The sequence below is a fragment of the Brachyhypopomus gauderio genome, chromosome 1 (assembly GCF_052324685.1).
Source record: "Brachyhypopomus gauderio isolate BG-103 chromosome 1, BGAUD_0.2, whole genome shotgun sequence".
NCBI lineage: Eukaryota > Metazoa > Chordata > Actinopteri > Gymnotiformes > Hypopomidae > Brachyhypopomus > Brachyhypopomus gauderio.
In genome coordinates, this window is record NC_135211.1 from 20211114 (window position 1) to 20231325 (window position 20212).

General features: G+C 47.3%; 2 protein-coding genes across 6 annotated transcripts; one reads left to right on the forward strand and one right to left on the reverse strand.

Annotated features, from left to right (window-relative positions):
* Window positions 1-169: 169 nt before the first annotated feature.
* usp49 (ubiquitin specific peptidase 49) lies at window positions 170-10065 on the forward strand. 5 transcript variants are annotated; one of them, XM_077001097.1, is made up of 8 exons: window positions 333-561; window positions 667-776; window positions 1346-1449; window positions 1545-3037; window positions 6954-7158; window positions 7643-7751; window positions 7922-8127; window positions 8463-10065. In XM_077001097.1, the coding sequence occupies exons 4-8, from the start codon at window positions 1610-1612 to the stop codon at window positions 8564-8566; spliced, it is 2052 nt and encodes a 683-aa protein (XP_076857212.1). In that variant the 5' UTR covers window positions 333-561; window positions 667-776; window positions 1346-1449; window positions 1545-1609; the 3' UTR covers window positions 8567-10065. The 5 variants fall into 5 exon arrangements, with proteins under 5 accessions (XP_076857208.1, XP_076857211.1, XP_076857212.1 ...); XM_077001093.1 differs by lacking the exons at window positions 333-561; window positions 667-776 and adding an exon at window positions 170-289; XM_077001096.1 differs by lacking the exons at window positions 333-561; window positions 667-776 and adding an exon at window positions 177-243.
* Window positions 10066-11227: 1162 nt separating this feature from the next.
* On the reverse strand, window positions 11228-20212 carry tmcc2 (transmembrane and coiled-coil domain family 2). Its single transcript, XM_077001105.1, has 5 exons — window positions 19852-20212; window positions 17346-17741; window positions 15980-16605; window positions 15352-15487; window positions 11228-12500 (listed from the first exon to the last, which is right to left on the reverse strand). The coding sequence occupies exons 1-5, from the start codon at window positions 19882-19884 to the stop codon at window positions 12204-12206; spliced, it is 1488 nt and encodes a 495-aa protein (XP_076857220.1). The 5' UTR covers window positions 19885-20212; the 3' UTR covers window positions 11228-12203.

Here is a 20212-nt window from a genome sequence, read left to right on the forward strand (position 1 = left end):
ATGTGAATTCTATAAATAATCTTAGAAGATCAACTACTGAATTTTTTCCTGGGAAAACTCTGATCTTTGAGCCGCCTCCACGTTTTGAGCTTGAGAATGTGACCGACGTATCAAGAGCCAATGAGAATCGAGTCTTTGGGGAAGATTGATCACTCTCGGACCAATCAGAACGGTCGGCTCGTGGTCCTGGACGAGTTCGGTTGACCCAAAATCTGTGACAGCTCGCGCGTGCAGATGATGGCGGTAAATAAAAGCCGAATACAAAACATAAAATGAAGAAAATATACAGGTATCGATCAAAAACGGTTTTATGGGGTTTCTAACTGTGTTTCCCCCCAGCTCCTGACTGTTGTGGAGGAGTACACGTTGAGCTCTGAAGTTTGTGTTTGGGCGATCTGCGCCTTGTAGCGGGTCTCTGACTTTAATCCAGCTTGACCCGCTGTTTTTGTTTAAAGATCTAAAGTTGATCTGTCGAATATGTAACGAGCGCTCGCGCCGTAACACCGGGCCGCGGGTCGGGACACCGGGCCCGGCGTCGTTATCCGCTACCGCGAGAAGTTTGTGAGTGTTCGGGGAGGCCGGTGTGAGTTCTTTGTTCTGGTGGGAGTGCTGATGCTAGCTCGGGTAGCGGAGCGGCTCGCTATTGATCGTCTGCATTGTCTTTAGAAACGGGAGAGTACCGGCGAACGGCTCCGGTGGGTCCGACCGGCGGCCCACGACACCGACGCGTGTCGCTCAGACTGAAATATAACGGCGCCGACAGTAAAATACAACTTGTGAGTGAACGTGAGAGCGCGCTGAGGACGGTGGTGTAGGAGCGGCTTTAATACTGGGTCTCGTAGTTCTGAGGCTAACGGAGCTAGCGCCGTGCTAACGTAGCCGAGCGAACCGGCGTGATGAAGGTGAAGGTGAGCACTAACGCGAGGGTGGAGAGGGTGGCGGCACCGCTGCTGACACGGCGAGGACTAATGTTACTTGTACAGCCGTGTTAAACGTGGACGGCCGTTACCGCTCCGGGTGCAGGTGTTTTGTTCTATCAGCTGCCGGTACGAACAGAAGGTGTGAGGGAGAAACGCGAGAGCAGCGCGGCAGCTAAACCAGACTGGCCGTGTGGTCCCGCTGAAACAAAGTCCGGAACCTCTTTGTCTCGCCTCAGTAGTTCGCACTGCAACTAACTGAACTTTTTTTTTGACCGATGTGACCCACCTGTCTCACTTCATCCACGCAGGAATTCGATTGTTTACTTTTTTTGTATGCGATGTGAATTGCATCTGATTTTTTATTGTAAGACCTCAGACATTGTTTATGGTGCAATACCTGAGCATGTTTACATTTTCCATCACAGTGTCACGCAATGCTGCTGACTTAATGTGGATGAAGAAAAATTTCCTTCTAAGGTTGTGATGCTCAACGCACGCCTACTAAAGCATTTATGAGACTACTTTCACGGTAAGACTTCCTAACTATTCACGCCACTGTTGTAAGTTCTAGCGATATGATTCATAACTCTGAGTGTGTAAGTCCTTGTTTGCCCTGGTTCCTAGGCTCAGGGTCGTCATGGTGCAGTGGTGTGGCTCTTGACTTTGAGACCACATGTGCGTTGGGAGAGATGGACCGCTGTAAGCACGTGGCCCGTCTCCGTGTGGGCCACGACCACTCGATCCTGAACCCTCAGAAATGGCGCTGCGTGGACTGCCACACCACAGAGTCTGTGTGGGCTTGCCTGAAGTGCTCACACGTGTCCTGTGGCCGCTACATAGAGGAGCACTCCCTCCGCCACTATCAGGAGACCCAGCACCCGCTTGCCATGGAGGTACGAGAGCTGGATGTGTTCTGCTTTGCCTGCCAGGACTACGTACTGAACGATAACGTTGAGGGGGACCTGAAGCTCCTGCGCGGGGCGCTGTCCACCGTGCGCAGCCCGGGACAGCGCTCGATGCGTTCGGCATCAGCTGGGGAGTCTTGCGTCCGTGCCGGGGGGGAGGGGGCAGGGCCCGGGCCCAAGCCTGCCATGCAGGCGGCTCTGTGGCACCGTCGGAGAACACTGCTAGGGGGCGCTCTCCGGCTGTGGAGGAGCCGGCAGCAGGAGGTCCAGAGGAAGCGCGAGGAGAAGCAGGAGCAGGAGAGGGAGGAGCTAAGACGGCAGCGGCGGGAGGTGAAGAAGAGGCTCATGGGAGAGCAGGCCAGCATTCCGCCCAGGAAGAGCGCCCGGCTCCTCACACAGGCCCCTCGCCCCACGCTCTCCCTCATCCCGCGCAAGTTCCGCGACCCTCCCGAGAGACCACCCCCACCGCCCAAACAGCCCCTGCAGCCCCTGTCCAACAAACTGCTCTCCAACAAGCCCGGCAAAATGCTTCGAAACCGAGGAGCAGGCAAACTACGTAGGTACTACGTTTCCCAGACTCCCCGGCGCAGGCGCCTGGCACCGGGCGTCACCGGGCTTCGGAACCTGGGCAACACCTGCTACATGAACTCCATCCTGCAGGTGCTGAGTCACCTGCAAAAGTTCAGGGAGTGCTTCCTCACATTGGACCTGTGCGAGACTGAGGAGCTGCTGGCCAAGACCAACCACTCGCAGGGCGAACGTGGGGTCTCGGCGGGCGTGATGGGAGGTGCCAGTGCCCTCAGTGCCCTGGGCCGCATGAGCCGTGCCAGTGGAGCTTTAGCTGTGGCGAGGAACCAGCAGAGCGGCGCTGTGGAGTTGGTGCAGCCCAACGAGCCGCGTTCCTCCTCCCGCCAGCAGGTGTCGCTGTGCCATGAGCTGCACACGTTGTTCAGGGTGATGTGGTCGGGTCGGTGGACGCTTGTCTCGCCTTTCGCGATGTTGCACTCGGTGTGGAACCTGATCCCAGCGTTTCGTGGCTACGACCAGCAGGACGCACAGGAATTCCTGTGCGAGCTTCTGGACAAGGTTCAGCAGGAGCTGGAGTCAGACGGCAGCCGCAAACGCATCGTCATCCCCATCACACAGCGCAAGCTCTCCAAACAGGTGCTGAAGGTGCTCAATACCATCTTCCACGGACAGCTGCTCAGCCAGGTGAGGACACTGCACCTTACACACACACACACACACACACACTCGCTTCAGCTCCAGAATGTTGATGCCAGCTGCTGATTTTGAATTGTGCTTACATGTGTCGAGCATTGTTCATGCTTGTGGTCCTGTTTATGTATGAGGAATAACAGACAGCATTCTGCACTTCACCAACACACAAGCATCCTGCTTTCACACAAACTTTGTTGTCCTGCTTGTGGTCTCGTGTGTGCGTGTGTGCACGTGTGCGTGTGTGCACGTGTGCGTGTGTGCACGTGTGCGTGCGTGCGTGTGTGTGTGTGTGTGTGTGTGTGTGTGTGTGTGTGTGGCAGGCTGGATGTGTATGTGTGGAAGGGGCGGGGGGTTATGAGACAGTGTGAAAGAGAGATTGGATAAAAAATTGGACTAATAATGGCTATGTAGTGTGCAAGGTTTCCAAAGAAACCAGATGACTCAAACTGAGATGCAAACAGAGTGCTTCTGTGTATATATATTATTCAAGTGAAATCATAGTGTGGAGTTTATAACATTTCTTTTAGACAAATCTTTTGCTACATCTGTAGCACATTTTATTACCACAGGCAGCGATTTTGATGTGGTTTTTCTGTATGTAGAACAAAATTTAAAACATATGTAGAAACATAATCTTAGGAACAGTGCAGTTTTTTCGCTAAAGATATTTGGAACTTAAGCTGTAAATCTGTGTAATTATGCTATATTTTTTTCAGAGAAAGGATTTCTTTTGCTGAGGTGGTAATTATCTGTGGTTATGCTAGGCTAGGCTAGTATAAACACGGCATTTACCCAATCAAGCATGGATACACGCAAAACGTAAGAAAGCAGCCACAACTGGTAATCATGCTGTGTTGCTCATGTTCAAAAACTGAACAAAACTATACAGACATTCTCCCATGTCTCATCTTATAATGTTTATATTCTATTGGATGTGTGTGTGTTTATTGCAGGCCATTTTTTGTTGTTGTTGTTGTTTTTCTTTTTTTTTTACACATTTATTGATGTAATTCAGCAATTTCCTTTAGGTTTATGGTGTAATTAACAAATAAATATTAATGAACGGTAAATGAACTTGGGGCCGGACTAGTCTTTAATGTGGGTTTTAAATTACCTCTTCAGCTTGTCTACCCACTATTCTTTGGAAGACTTTTACAGAGTTTAGCAGCTACATGAGGTTAAATCTTCTTATGCCAAGTGATTCTGATTCAGTTGCAAGTGATTCTGAAAACTATCGATATGTCTGCTGCAGCAGGGTGGGAGGGTTATTGAGATCAGCACAGTGGTCTGGGTGAGATGGGTCAGGAGATTGTCCAGTGAGGCGGTACCTGTAAGGGTTTAAGTCTCACAGAATGCTCATGCAAACTGAAGTGAATATGCTAATATGCGCTAAATGTTGCGCAATTGGCTTAACATTACACTACATTCTCCAGCTGTGCTCGCGTAGTGCGGACGTGATGTGTTATTAACTAGTGCTCGCGTAGTGAGGACGTGGTGTGTTATTAACTAGTGCTTGCGTAGTGAGGACGTGGTGTGTTATTAACTAGTGCTTGCGTAGTGAGGATGTGGTGTGTTATTAACTAGTGCTCGCGTAGTGAGGATGTGGTGTGTTATTAACTAATTCTTGCGTAGTGAGGACGTGATATTAACTAGTGCTCACGTAGTGAGGACGTGGTGTGTTATTAACTAGTGCTTGCATAGTGAGGACGTGATGTGTTATTAACTAGTGGCAACAGGCCAGCCAGCAACACACTACACTAATCTAGAGTTTAGGAAGGCGCCAGTGTCTCTGACGTCTTTCCAGTCAACAGAGTTTGTGTTAAAGCTGCAGTCAGATGCCTGGCATGTCTGGTCTGTGCGGGACACCCCTGTGTCCTGGCCGAGAGAAGCAGCAGGATTAGTGTGTCAGCTGCATGCTGGCCATCTGACCTCCTTCGCTTGTAGTAAGCTGGTTTCTTCTCAATCTTGCGATTGATGGAACATGTCTGTGCTGTTTTCATTATTGATGGAATTTTGCAAATGTGTTCCCATGTGAAGTTTGGAGTAGTGTGTGTGTGTGTGCGCGTGTGTGTGTGCGCGCGTGCACTGGGCCCTGACTGTCTCCTGCACAGTTAACGTTACCACTCGTTCTCCATGCTGAGATTAGTGGTGAGATGTGAATGCTATCACATTTCCCTGTGTTGTGATGATTCTTGCCTTGGCCCTGTGTTGTGATGATTCTCATTAAATGTAGTGCTATAGTATGGCGTCAAAATAGGACCTAATGTTTTGAGAATCAAAAAACAGAATCCATAACCAAGAAATTACGTTTTGTAATTGAGAAAACTGTCGTTAATATTGAGAGTTAAAAAAGCTGGTTTGTAAACACAATATTTATGTTTTCAATAGTCTATTTTGAGTTTAATATTCTTGAAGAATCCGTTTTCGTTTTCGTTGAGCCTTTTCTCGTTCGCGCTTCTCTCGGTCTCGCTCTCGCCTCCAGAAGTTTCTCGCTTTTGACTTTTGGACCTGTTTTTAGGGGTGGGCGGGATTTACACAGTCATTGGCTGATGGAGTTAAGCCTCGCCCACCCATGCCATTCTACACACACACACACACACACACGATTACAATATACAACAGGGTAGTCGTAATTCCACAACAATCTACTTCAGTCTATCTACTTTGGGTTACTAAAATAGATAATCGTTAAAAATAGCTGATATGAGAAAACATAAACACACATCTTGCCTGTGTTTGCAGGTGTTGTGCCGAATTCCGACTCCCCTCGCGTGCACGTGCATATAGACGCTTCAGACGATAATCGCCATTTCCGTTGTTTCTATGCACAAATAAAGACTAATTGTTAATGATCTACCACAGGAAACGATGCAGCATTATCTATATCCAAATAAAGACACTGATTCATGGGATTCACAAGAAGCGCTAACGAGAAAAGGCGCAACGAAAACGGATTCTTCAAGAATATTAAACTCAAAATAGACTATTGAAAACATAAATATTGTGTTTACAAACCAGCTTTTTTAACTCTCAATATTAACGACAGTTTTCTCAATTACAAAACGTAATTTCTTGGTTATGGATTCTGTTTTTTGATTCTCAAAACATTAGGTCCTATTTTGACGCCATACTATAGTATCACACCCTATACTGTCACAAAGGTATGTGAAATACCTTTTCCAACACACATACCCAAACATTTTTGCTTCAGAGGTATTACCACAGTGCCAAAAGTTTAAATACCAAGAATGCATGGCGGGTTGAAGTAATACTGCGAGCTGTAAAAACTCAAAGTCCATTTGGTGTGGCTTGTCACATCTGTCTGGGCGAGCTGCATTTGGTGTATGGACCATTGCTAGAGTTAGTTTTTCTGTAGGATCTAGGTGTAAACTACAGATGACCGATCCAATACCACATATTGAAATCAAACCACAGTGTCACAAATCCAGACTTATAACTGCAGAACTGTGCTACCCCTACCACAGTAGGGTGTGTGAAAAATATAAAATCAGTGATTTTCAAATGTAGGATATTCATATCTGATCAGTACAGAAACACTGATATTGTTAGTGGATTGGCAGGGGAAGCTGCAGTACAGAGCTCCCTGTAAAACACCTCTCCACCTCCTCCACCCTCTCCACCTCCTCCACCCTCTCCACCTCCTCCACCCTCTCCACCTTCTCCGACGTCTAACTGATGTGCTCAAATGTTCTGTAGTTGACTTGTGTTTTGCATGTTCTCTGTAGGTGATTTGTGTTTCACGTTTTCTTTCTAGTAGATGTGTCTCACGTGTTCTGTATATGATGTGATGTCTCACATGGTCTCTGCATATTGTATCTCTCACAAGTATTGTGCAAGTGGCAAGTGTCTACTGAGACATGATGTGTGTCTCACGTTTTCTCCCTAGGTGACGTGTCTGTCCTGCAAGCACAAGTCGAACACAGTGGAGCCCTTCTGGGACTTGTCTCTGGAGTTCCCTGAGCGCTATCACAGCCTGGAGAAGCCCAGCGCCACCACCTGCCATCAGAGCTGCACGCTCACAGAGATGCTCGCCAAGTTCACGGAGACGGAGTCTCTGGAGGGCTGTATCTACGCATGCAACTTCTGCAACAGTGAGCACACACATCTCACAGATTACGGACCCTCTCTGCTCTCTTCATTAGTCATTAGCCAAATGGGGTTCATCACGCAGGGTTTTCATTTTTAACATCTAACTAGCATAACATTTCTGTTATACTACTCTACATTTTATAAATGTATAGACGTTGGTATATATGTGCTTTGAAAATATTGGGCGTCGGCGTCGGACCAGATCTCCCCATCTTGGTGCATCCCTAGTCTCCCACTGACAGGTCTCCTACTACCTCACATCACGGCTATGTGCTGCTCAGGGTTGGTAACAAAAGTCTGCAAGTCTGATGTCATCAGGTTAATTGTCAGTGCTACTTTTGCATTTGTTATTAATTTATTGACCGTAATTTGCCTGGTATGTGTGTGCGTTTGTTTGTGGTGCACGCGTGTGTGTCCTTGTGTGTGTTTGTGGTGTATGCATGTGTGCGTGTCCCTGTGTGTGTGTTTGTGGTGCGTGCGGATCAGGAAAACGGCGCAAGTCTTCGCACAAGCCGCTGGCGCTGTCGGAGGCGTGCAAACAGCTGCTGATCTACCGATTACCTCAGGTGCTGCGGCTTCACCTTAAACGCTTCCGGTTGGTTCCACACACTCCTGCCATCTCACAACGTTTAACTAAACAGCGAGCGAATAAAGGTGAAAGAAGCGTGTCATTAAAAGTGTTTCTATTTATGTGTGTGTGTGTGTGTGTGTGTGTGTGTGTGTGTGTGTGTGTGTGTGTGTGTGTGTGTGTGTGTGTGTGTGTAGCTGGTCGGGCCGAAACCACAGGGAGAAGATTGGCGTCCACGTGGCGTTCGATCAGGTTCTGAACATGGAGCCATACTGCTGTTCGGACCCACGCTCCTCTCTCCACAGACAGGCCTCCACCTACGACCTGTCCGCTGTAGTGATGCACCATGGGAAAGGCTTTGGCTCGGGGCACTACACTGCCTACTGCTACAACACGGAGGGGGGTGAGTGTCTGCACCCTGTGTGTGTGTGTGTCTGTGTGTCAATAACCAAGTTGTACTGGGTGATTCAAGGCTTTTCTTTTGTGCTTTAATGGGTTTTGGTCAGAAAACAACAGGCAAGTATAGTGAGCAGATACTGTAGCTTCTGTTTTATCACTAAGGTTCTACACTCAACTCTTAATGGCTTTGTCTTTTTCTTTGTGTGTGTGTGTGTGTGTGTGTGTGTGTGTGTGTGTGTGTGTGTGTGTGTGTGTGTGTGTGTGTGTGTGTGTGTGTGTGTGTGTGTGTGTGTGTGTGTGTGTGTGTGTGTGTGTGTGTGTGTGTGTGTGTGTGTGTAGGATTCTGGGTCCACTGTAATGACTCTGAGATGAACGTGTGCAGTGTGGAGGAGGTTTGCAGTACTCAGGCCTACATCCTGTTCTACACGCAGCGATCATCTTAACTCAAGCATGTTTAGGCCAAGTCTGGCAATTCAACACACGTGTTTAGGCTGGACCTCATGATTCGACGTGTGGGTTTAGAACCCAACGCTTGAGTTTAGCTCAGGCCTAACTACCCAACACGTGTGTTTACGAACGGCCTGGCTGCCTAACATGTGTAGGACAGGTGTGGTTACCCAACACGGCTGTGTTTAGGTCAGGTATATTTCTACTGAGGTGTTCTTAATCACGGCCTAAGTCTTTAGGCCAGGCCCGTCACGCAGATCCATACCACACTCGGTCTCCTCAGACCTTATCTCAGAGATTTTTTCTACACACTGAATTTCAGCCGGTTCAGATCCACAGGAAGAATGTGCTCTGATCAGGCCTCCTCTCAGAGTGACTGCGCAGACGGAGACAGACACTCAACTGGCACACTTCGCCAGGGCATTGGACACCAGCCTCTGCACACTGGGGTGACCCCAAACCTTACCCTGGCCTAACCCTAAACCCAACCCTGACCCCAACCCTAACAGCGGGAGGCTGATGCAGCTGGTTGCCATGATTATGGACTGGGTGCTATTTGATAGGCAGCTGGGTAATGCTTGCACTGCGGTGCCAGAGCTCTGTGAGGTATGTGTCTGTGAGGTATGTGTCTGTGAGGTATGTGTCTGTGAGGTATGTGTCTGTGAGGTATGTGTCTGTGAGGTATGTGTCTGTGAGTGAGAGTTCTGTGAGGTCTGTGAGTGAGAGCTCTGTGAGGTCTGTGTCTGTGAGTGTGAGGTCTGTGAGTGAGAGCTCTGTGAGTGTGAGGTCTGTGAGTGAGAGCTCTGTGAGGTCTGTGAGTGTGAGGTCTGTGAGTGAGAGCTCTGTGAGGTCTGTGAGTGTGAGGTCTGTGAGTGAGAGCTCTGTGAGGTCTGTGTCTGTGAGTGTGAGGTCTGTGAGTGAGAGCTCTGTGAGGTCTGTGAGTGTGAGTGAGAGCTCTGTGACGCTGGTCAGGACTTGCTGGAAACCTGAGGGACGTTCTTGAAGACTGACTGCTGCATCTGGACCGGGGGAAGCGGCATGGAACACACCACTGTCGACTTTTACCACAGGACAGAAAATGACTCACACTCCAATCAGGAAGTCCTCAGCTTTGTCATACGGTTGTTTGTTTTTCTACTGTTGTTTCTAATGTGGATAGTAAACTTTCTTTGCCAGGGATGCAGTGAGACCTGTTACTGTCCTGAGAATCAAAAACGGTTGGGGGTGGGAATCCTTTACATTAGTAATTACTGACCAGAACAATCTGATGACGCTGAATGTCTTTGTGTGTGTGTGTGTGTGTGTGTGTGTGTGTGTGTGTGTGTGTGCGTGCGTGCGTGCGTGCGTGCGTGTGTGTGGAGAAGTGACTGTAGGGGTCCTAACATGACCTCTGACCCCTGGACCTTCTTGTTATGTATTGTAAGAGCACCTGTAATCGATTTTATTGATCACGTGGGTTTGGCCTGATGATAGGGATTAAACGTATACAACACGAGCTGGGGGAGTCTTTTAACAGCGACTCTACAGGCCAAAACACCATCAGATTAAGCAACTGCACACGTGACGGTTTGAGCTACGACATGGCGTCATGACGCTGACTCCAAGTCCAGGTAGAGGAAGGCAGTCGCGCAGAATACCGGCGGTGCCTCGCAAAACTGGCGCCTGAGCGGCCGGGACTCCCGTCGGAGCGAGGGTTTGCGTATTCAACGTAACTACCCGATTATGGTTCGTAAATAAACTTTTGACGATAACCATGTGGTGGACATTTTGGCTGGTGCACTGTGGAGGATGAGAATGCGCCGGAACGTTTATTTTTTATTAAAATTGTCAACAGAACCGCCAGAGATCGTCACGACATAATATGAAATTCCGGTAAATCTGTTATCTACTCAATTTCAGGCTGGTCAGATGACCTTTTGACACCAGGCGAATTTAAGTAAATACTGTAAGCTGCTGAGCGGTTCTGCGTAGTCTTTTACTGGGTCAGTAGCACAGTTCCCTGGATAACCGTGCGCTTTGTGTTGTACCAACCTCGACGTGGTTGGTGCTCTTATTCGTTTAGAGAGGTTCGGAGTTGGTTGAAAAAAAAAAATACATGCAACATTTGTCCTTATTTTGTGCGTATTTGGGCTGTAAGACTGCAGACGCCTTGCGTGACGTTTTCAGTGACGCGTGAGTATCTAAAAATTGAACAGCACAATCAAACACCATTAAAACACCCTGATTCATCTTTATTTTTTACGTCATAGTCAAATTGGTCTTATTTTATATATTTATATATATATATATATATATATATATATATATATATATATGCGCTGAATTGGTTTGATATATAACGTGTGTGTATGTATATGTAATCTAAGAGGATATATTCTTGATATAACATACTGCGCAGCTGTTGTGGTGCACATGGTAAACGCCCGTTGCACTTACAACACGAGAAGAGAGCCACGTACTTGTGCGCGTGTCAGTTGAACTGGTTTAGTGTCAGGCATGACGTCTACATAAACAAATCGACTGTGTTGCTTGTAAAAATTGAGTTATGGTTAGTACTGAAGTAGGGATGCCCATAGCAATAAAATGCCAAGGTAAGGCATGGAATGATTCATACAAAATATATGGGCTTTCACCACTTAAAAAAACAACCATTATCACACGTTTGTAGATTTATTTGCTAAGATTACAGTGTAGTATTGGAGGATTAACAAACTGGGTAGAAATATGAACGTTATGGCAGAACGTGCCTGTGGTTGTGACGTCACATGGATGATGACACTGTACAGCCTGTTCACGAAAGAGCAACGATGATGTGCGCTTGATGCGCAATTTAAAAGTGTCTAAAAGTTCATTCTCTAGTGTGTTTAAGTGCAACTTATCTGTACACATGGTTAAGCAGAAATGTAATCTTTGATGGTGGTGTTCCTCAATGAAAAAGTAACCAATGATTATAAACGTCAAATTCCCTATCGTACCAAGACGCCCTCACCCACTACCCATTCAGTAGAAACCCCCCTCAACAGTAAGTCTCGTAACATCACTGGTGCCAGCGAGCGCAGTGAAACGAGAGGTGGATGACAATGTTATCAGAGGCAGCTTAGTGATCAGGTACGCTTCAGGGATGAAAGGAAGGCATGCTAGCTGTTAAGGCATGCTAACCCTGACCCCTAACACTAACCCTAAACCTGACCCTGACCCCTAACCCTTAATGCGGAATCCTCCTGAAACCATGCACTCATGAAAAAAACTGATAATCGTGTAAAAGTAAAAGGGATATGGGAAAGTTCAAAACCCTTGGATGTTTTCTATTGAAAGGGGGGCTCTGTAGTGACCGCGGGTGCCTTTGAAGGCAGGTGTCTGTATCACATGAAAGCCAACTTGGCAGCCAGGGTCTGTGTGGGCACTGTGTGTTCAGTCAGACTGTAGGTGGAGATTTGTTTTCCCATTTGTGCCAATTCTAAGGTTAAAAACTATATTGGTCATTTTTATGTCCATCACCTTTTCAGCCTTTCATTAAGATGCTCATGGGAAAGAAATGGGATGCATCCCAGTGGGATTCAGTTTCGGTGATTTCAGTAGCATCATTATTGCCACGGTTCTGCCTCCACGGGCAGACTTCTGAGGTCACATGACTCAGCCAGGCAGCAGCCAGAGCTCCACCCAGTCCCAGTGCTTCCAGAAGATGAGTAGTAGGAGCGCCAGGGCGACGGTGGTGAGGACGCGGGTCCGGCTCTTCATTAGCGGCGTGATGAAGCTGGCCATGGTGGAGACAAACACGAGCAACACCGCCATGAGGGCGAGGATGACGTTGATGAGCTTCCCGAGCAGAGCGCGTGCGTTGGCGTTCTCCACCCCCTCCAGCTGCACCACCTGCTGCTGCTGTTGGAGCTCCAACTTACTGATACGGGTCAAACACGCCTCCACAGCCTCCTGCACACATGCACGCAGACACACACACGTGTTATCTGATAGGGGTCAGATACTCCTTCACAGCCTCCTGCACACACACGTACAGATACACAACACATCAGCAAATGCATGCCCCCAACCCCCCCCACACACACACACACACAACGAACCAGCAACAATGCATCATACGCACACATACAGATACACAACGCACCAACAACATTGCATTCCACCCCTCACCCACCACATGCACTCATACAGATGCACATCAACAATGTATCCTACAGTCATGGCCAAATGTTTTGAGAATTACAAAAATAATATATTTTCACATGATCTGCTGCCCTCTGGTTTTTATGTGTGTTTGTCAGATGTTTTTATCACATACAGAAATATAATTGCAATCATATGAGTAACAAAAACTTTTATTGACAGTTAGAATGAGTTAATGCAGCAAGTCAATATTTGCAGCGTTGACCCTTCTTCAGTATCTCTGCAATTCTCCGTGGCATGCTCTCAATCAACTTCTGGACCAAATCCTGTCTGATAGCAGTCCAATCTTGTACAATCAATGCTTGCATTTTGTCAGAATGTGTAGGTCTCTTGATGATTGACCACAAGTTCTCAATGGGATTAAAATCTGAGGAGTTTCCAGGCCATGGACCCAAAATCTCTGTTTTGTTCTCTGAGCCATTTAGTCATCATCTTTGCTTTATGGCAAGGTGCTCCATCATGCTGGAAAAGGCATTGTTGATCACCAAACTGCTCTTGGATGGTTGGGAGAAGTTGCTCTCGGAGGACATTCTGGTACCATTCTTTATTCGTGGCTGCGTTTTTAGGCAAGACTGTGAGAGAGCCGAGTCCCTTGGCTGAGAAGCAACCCCACACATGAATGGTTTCAGGATGCTTTACAGTTGGCATAAGACTGGTGGTAGCGCTCACCTCGTCTTCTCTGAACAAGCTATTTTCCAGATGTCCCAAACAATCGGAAAGGGGATTCATCAGAGAAAATGACTTTACCCCAGTCCTCAGCAGTCCACTCCCTGTACCTTTTGCAGAATATCAGTCTGTCCCTGATGGCCCTTGCTCCAAGAGTCTCTGCCTCACAGTGCGTGCAGATGCACTCAGACCTGCCTGCTGCCATTCCTGAGCAAGCTCTGCACTGCTGGTAGCCCGATCCCGCAGCTGAAACACTTTTAAGAGACGGTCCTGGCGCTAGTGATGGGACATCTGAAGCTACGCTTCGAAGCGTGTACCGAGTAAATAGGGGCGTGTCCGATGAAGCCCCGCTTCGGAGCTTGTGTTAGATTGAGCAAAATCACGTGATCAGCAACAAACGAGGCCTCGCATTACATCGGCCACGTCATTGCTTCATTTTGCGTATCGTTTTTCAAAATAAAAGCGCTACGAACCCTGTTGCTTCGTGTTGTAGAAGGTGGTTAAATTTAAAATCTGGAACGTTCTAAATTCTTTTTGTTTGATCAGGATGTACATTAGATTCACACATCAAAAACAGACTAAAAACCATTGGAAGAGGCAAACCTTATTTGTAATGTTAAAAACATTTTACATTTGGCAGACGCCCTTATCCAGAGCGACTTACATTTTATCTCATTTTTATATAAGTGAACAATTGAGGGTTAAGGGGCGCCTCAGTCATGGCCTCAGGTCTGGGAATCGAACCCACGACCCTCCGGTTACAAGACCAGTTCCCTAACCACTTCCCTTCCCTAACCACCAGGCCATGACTACCAAACCAGATCTAGAACCCCCAAGAAGCAATTATTTTAAACACATTTTGTTTTTTTTTAAATCAGTTTCTAACTCAAAATATTCAGTCTGCCTCAACAACCACTCAATTCCCAATATAGTAAAGTACAACATATCTTCATTGTCAAATACGTTCATGACATACAAGAAAACCCAACACAACCACTAATGGTCAAGGATTAGATTGGCTACAAATCATTTTAATAATTAAAACATGACAATTAAGTATGATTTAATTGATTTTCCTGTTACTAAACATGAGTTTGATGGAAACTTTGTGACAATATTGCATTTACAAATTGTTGAAAGTATGATCCAACTGAATGACGAGGCTGTTACAGTTTCACCAGCAGATGTCACTAGTGAGTGATGAATGAAGCCTCGAGTAATGAACCTTTTTGCAAAGCAAAGGGTTGGAAAGCTTCATTGCTTCAAGAGGCTTCATTTGCCCATCACTACCTGGCGCTTGCTGGTTGCGATACTCTTCCCTGTTAGGCCATTTTTGTGCAGTGCAATGATGACTGCACATGTTTCTTTAGAGATAACCATGGTTAACAGAAGAGAAACAATGATGCCAAGCACTAGCCTCCTTTTAAAGTCTCCAGTGGTGTCATTCTTACTTAATCATGACAGATTGTCCTCATCAACACCCACACCTGTGTTAATGGAGCAATCACTGAAACGATGTCAGCTGGTCCTTTTAAGGCAGGGCTGCAATGAAGTTGAAATGTGTTTTGGGGGATAAAGTTCATTTTCTAGGCAAATATTGACTTTGCAATTAATTGCTGTTAAGCTGATCACTCTTTATAACATTCTGGTGTATATGCAAATTGCCATTATAAAAACTGAAGCAGTAGACTTTGTAAAAATTAATATTTGTATCATTCTCAAAACTTTTGGCCATGACTGTACACACACACTCACATGTACAGATACACAGCGCATCAGCAACAATGCATCACACACACCCCGTGTGTCTCTGGTCAGTCTTGTCACCTGTATGTCCCTGGTCAGTCTTCTCACCTGTATGTCCCTGGTCAGTTTTCTCACCTGTTTGTCCCTGGTCAGTTTTCTCACCTGTTTGTCCCTGGTCTGTGTTTACCTGTATGTCCCTGGCTCTCTCGTAGGACTGGTAGGCCACCTTCTCTTCCATGCTGGCCAGCTCCTGTTTTAGGTTGCTGAGCTCATTCTGGTGAAGTTCACTCAGGTCGTTAAGCTGCTCCTCCAGACGCTCGTACCTGGTCATGCACACAGGCTGCAGTTAAAACACCCAGCACGCGCACAGCTTCAAACACCCAGCACACACACAGCTTCAAACAGCTTCAAACACCCAGCACACACACAGCTTCCTGTGCTGAAAGTGTCAGTGAAATCGCAGCTCAGCCAGGAATGACTATCATCTCAGATACACAGCTGGTGCTCAGTTACAAACCCTCATCTCAGACACAGTTCCTCAGCTGGTCTAGGTCTTTATTCACATTTTAGAATGTTCTTGCCATTTGGATCTAGTCACAGATGATAACTATGGAAAGTGTTGCTTCCACAGGCACTCCCCTGCCCAGCTCCCCACCTGTAGCGCTCCTCCTGCACCACCCTGCCCTGATCCCCACCTGTAGCGCTCCTCCTGCACCACCCTGCCCTGATCCCCACCTGTAGCGCTCCTCCTGCACCACCCTGCCCTGATCCCCACCTGTAGCGCTCCTCCTGCACCACCCTGCCCTGATCCCCACCTGTAGCGCTCCTCCTGCAGGCACTGGGTCATGTAGGAGTAGTCACTCTGCAGCTGACTCCTCAGGTCCTCCATGGCGTCCTCCATGTGTGTCTGACTCGCCTTGATCTCCTGCAGCCCCTCCAGCAGTGCGTCCCATGATGGAGATGAGTGGTGGTGATGGTGGTGGTGCCCATCCAGCCGTGGGCTCCCCATGACCACACCCAGTCCTGACATTGCCCCGCCTCCAGCCCCGCCCCCTCCAGAATTGCTGCCGGCGGCGGAGCCGGAGGAGGCACTCGAGCACTCGTCGTCACTGCCGTATTTGGGGCTGGAGACGAGGGTGGCGCTGCCACTGAGTGCCCGGGGTGTGTCCTCTGTGTGCCCCTCCTCTAGAGTGTCCTTCATATGGGCAATGTTGTCGGCACTCCCGAACTTGTTACGTATGAGGCTGGCGAACTCCCTTGGCTTTGAGACAACCGCTGCAGTGTGTGTGAGTGCCGAGACCCCGCCCTTCACACCCTCGACCACGCCCCCGACCACGCCCCCACCAAAGCCGCTGATGCCAGCGCGCATGTTGGCACCCACGTCCTTCAGGCCCTGCTGCATGTCTCGCAGGACATCTTTGGGCTGACGCGCAAGACCATTCTACGAGACGATGGCCAGACAGGAAAAGAGGAGAAAGAACAGGTGAGGGAAAGAGAATTAGGGGGAGGGAGAGTGAGAGATAGAAATATTAGGAAAAGACAGGCTTTTATTATGGAGGACACTGTGAGTAGAGTATATGATAACACACTAGAGTACTACAGCACTAGAGCACTAGACCACTACAGTACTAGACCACTACAGCACTAGAGCACTAGACCACTATAGCACAAGAGCACTACAGCACTAGAATGCTACAGCACTACAGCACAATAGGACTACAGTACTAGAACACTACGGGCTCCTCCTTCACTGGAACTATATGTAAAACATCTGGGGCCGCATGAGCCTAGTCAAACGAAAGCAAGCAATTACACAGTCACAGGATTTGCATATATTCAAAACAATAAACAATAACGAAAATACAGCACACGCCAAAGTTCGCAGTCAGACAGTGCTGAGTATCTTTTTGTTTAATGTGATGTTTAAGTTTTCAATGTTTATTTATATGTCACTACCTATAACTAATAAGACTTTTGTAACCCTAGTCCTTAACCCAGTCCTAACTATAAACAATAACCAAACAGATATGTGCCCTTTCTTGTATACAAAATTAAAATGAGCTTTCGTTTAAAGCATGTTAGGCTGTGCTGCTGGTCAGAATGGCTGTACACCTCTGTCTCTCTGGTTTTCCTTGTTGTGATGACACACACACACACCCACACACACACACACACACTCACTTGCTCGATCTCTTTGAGTTTCCTGTGGTAGTGCTCCAGCTTCTTGTGCAGGTGTGAGATGGTCTGAGCTGATCTCTGGTTCTTCTTCTCAAACACCTGTTTGATGCGCGCCGCCTGCTGCTTGTCCGCATTGTGGGCCAGTTTCAGGTACTCGGCCACATTGTTGTCGCGAGCTTCCTGCTCCACGCGGATCTGCTCCGTCAGCTTCAGGATCTTCTGCTGCAGATGTTCCAGTGCGGCTCGTGTACGCTGCCCCTCCCCTTGCCCCTCCCCTGGCCCCGCCCCTGCTCCCGCCCCCACCCCTGCCCCTGCTCCCTCAACACTGATGTTTCCATCTGAACCTCCATGGGCTGTGGACAGGGGCGGGGCCAATGTTGATACCTCACTCTTATCCAGCTAAGACACACAAAGACAAAGACAGTCAGATACATGTACAAAAAAATTTCAAACAATTTTACAGAAACAAAGTGAGAAGAGTGAGTATTGCCTGGTTGCTGAAATACAGATACATACTACACACTACAGATACACACTACAGATACCAGAGGTGGGCATTCCAGGTTCAGAAAGTAAAACTCCTTCCCAGGATTTTACTCAAGCTTGCTGGGTTTTCTAATTAGTGCAAGCCAGGTCAAATTAGTGGAATCAACACAAGCCAAGAAGCCTGAGCAAAATCTTGGTGAGGACTATTACTTTCTGAACGAGGAATGCCCACCTCTGACAGATACACACTATACACTACAGATACAAACTACAGATACACACTACAGATACACACTACACACCCCAGATACACACTAAAGGTACACACTATACACTACAGATGCATACTAAATGCACCCACTACAAATACAAACTACACACTACATATACACACTATACATACACAGTACACACTAAAGATACACACTACAAATATACACTACACACTACAGATAAACACTGAAGGTACACACTACAAATACACACTACACACTTCAAATACACAATACACACTGCAGATACACACTACAGACATACACTACGTGTCCTACAGGATTACAGGACAGAAACAAGGCACCATTACAGCTGTTTCTGTCATTAATCATTATCTCACTGAATTAATCAATAGTTCAATAAATAATTTAAACTCATTATTAAACTCAGGCATGTGCACTGAACCCCATTACAGACAAAAGATCAACAAGACTATATTAAAGGCTATTAAACACTCTTATTCATCAAATTAATAATATGAATATAAATATTAATCAATGCTAATATCATTTAGCATATTTATGGAGCACCATGGTACACAGAAACATGTAAACCACCAATGTCACATCTAATTCAGGACTAATCACAAAAAAGAACCACAAATGTACTTACTAATCAAATGTAAACAAATGCAAGTAATGTCAAACAACCACAAACACACAAATACAAAAATGCTACATCATTCATATAACCACTCAGCATAGTAAATGCACAGTTAACGGCCCACGCCTTATCAACCAGTACACACACACACACACCCTCCACCACCCATCACATGACTGATGACCCACAGATTTGCACATGCGCAAAGGGACTACACATTCTACTCTCTCTCTGTCAGATAAACACGCATACACACACACACACACACACACACACACACACACACACACACACACTTGTCCAAACGAGAGACATGGCCACTCAGCACTGTCTTTGAATCTGTCTCTCTGACCACTTTATCAGAAGCAGCATGGTAAGATGAAGAGAGAGAGAAGGAGAAAGAGGGAAAAGAGAGAGAGTGGGTGAGGGAGAGGGAGAGAGGAATAAGGAGAGAGAAGAGCAGAGGGAGATCAGAGAGCTCTGGTGTCCCTCCACATACTGTGCCTGATAGCTTTAGAAACTGGGTTACACTGGCAGTGCTGAATCACAGTGACCCTGGACCGTCAACCTGTTTCCACGGCACTAAGACCACAGGCACACACACACACACACACACACACACACACACACACACACATACACACACTGTCTACAACTGCATGGGTTAGGGTTCTGTCTTTAGGCCAGTATTCTCTTCTGCTCTTTCTCTCTCTGTGTCTGACACACAAAGGCACACGTGTGCATACATACACACTCACACACACACACACACATACACACGCAAACATACTCACACACACACAAGCGCACACACATACTCGCGCACACACACACACAAAACAGGCAACAATGGCTGCAACTACAATCAAGCTATGAGTGTGAAAATAAGGGCTTATGCTGAAGCATGACAGTCAATGAATAGATGGATAGATGGAGGGGTAGATGGATGAACAGATGGAGGGATGAATATATGCTTGTATGACAGCCCTGCTGTTCTGGCCATGCGAAGGTGCAGCAATGTGACGCTGCCTTCACAAATGTGCAGACATGTAGAGCATCATGGGTAAGAAAAGCAAATGATGATGATACATGAGGCAGAGACAGAGAGGATGAGTGTGATGGTGAAGGTTAGTTTCGATAACGTTACCATACTATTTAGTCCACGATTGGCAGTACCCATACAGCTCTGTTTGGAAGGCCCATCCCTCTCTCTCTCCCTCTCTCTCCCTCTCTCTCTCCCTCTCAAAATCCTCTCAAATCCTCGTGAGGTAACCAGCGCTCCCTTTGTGTCTCGGCTGTCTCTTTGGGTCTGATAGTGGTGGAGCTGCACCTCCTCCCCGCCATGCCTGCTCCCCCTGGCTCCAGGATCACCTCCTCTCACGCTGTCTGCTGCTCCAGGTAGCGCAGCGATGCAGGCAATCCGTCACAAACACTACGGCTGCTCCAACACATATGACGGAGGGAGAGAGAGAGAGAGAGAGAGAGAGGCAGAGAGGGGAGGGGAAGAT

Excerpts from the sequence above, each read along its gene's own strand:
- usp49 (XM_077001093.1), top strand. The coding sequence starts at position 1,610 with ATGGACCGCTGTAAGCACGTGGCCCGTCTCCGTGTGGGCCACGACCAC. Across the intron at positions 7,159-7,642 it reads CGCATGCAACTTCTGCAACA|GAAAACGGCGCAAGTCTTCG; the intron begins GTGAGCACACAC and ends CGTGCGGATCAG. Across the intron at positions 8,128-8,462 it reads CTGCTACAACACGGAGGGGG|GATTCTGGGTCCACTGTAAT; the intron begins GTGAGTGTCTGC and ends GTGTGTGTGTAG.
- tmcc2 (XM_077001105.1), bottom strand. The coding sequence starts at position 19,884 with ATGGGTACTGCCAATCGTGGACTAAATAGTATG. Across the intron at positions 17,742-19,851 it reads ATCGTGGACTAAATAGTATG|CTGGATAAGAGTGAGGTATC; the intron begins GTAACGTTATCG and ends TGTGTGTCTTAG. Across the intron at positions 16,606-17,345 it reads AACTCAAAGAGATCGAGCAA|AATGGTCTTGCGCGTCAGCC; the intron begins GTGAGTGTGTGT and ends ATCGTCTCGTAG.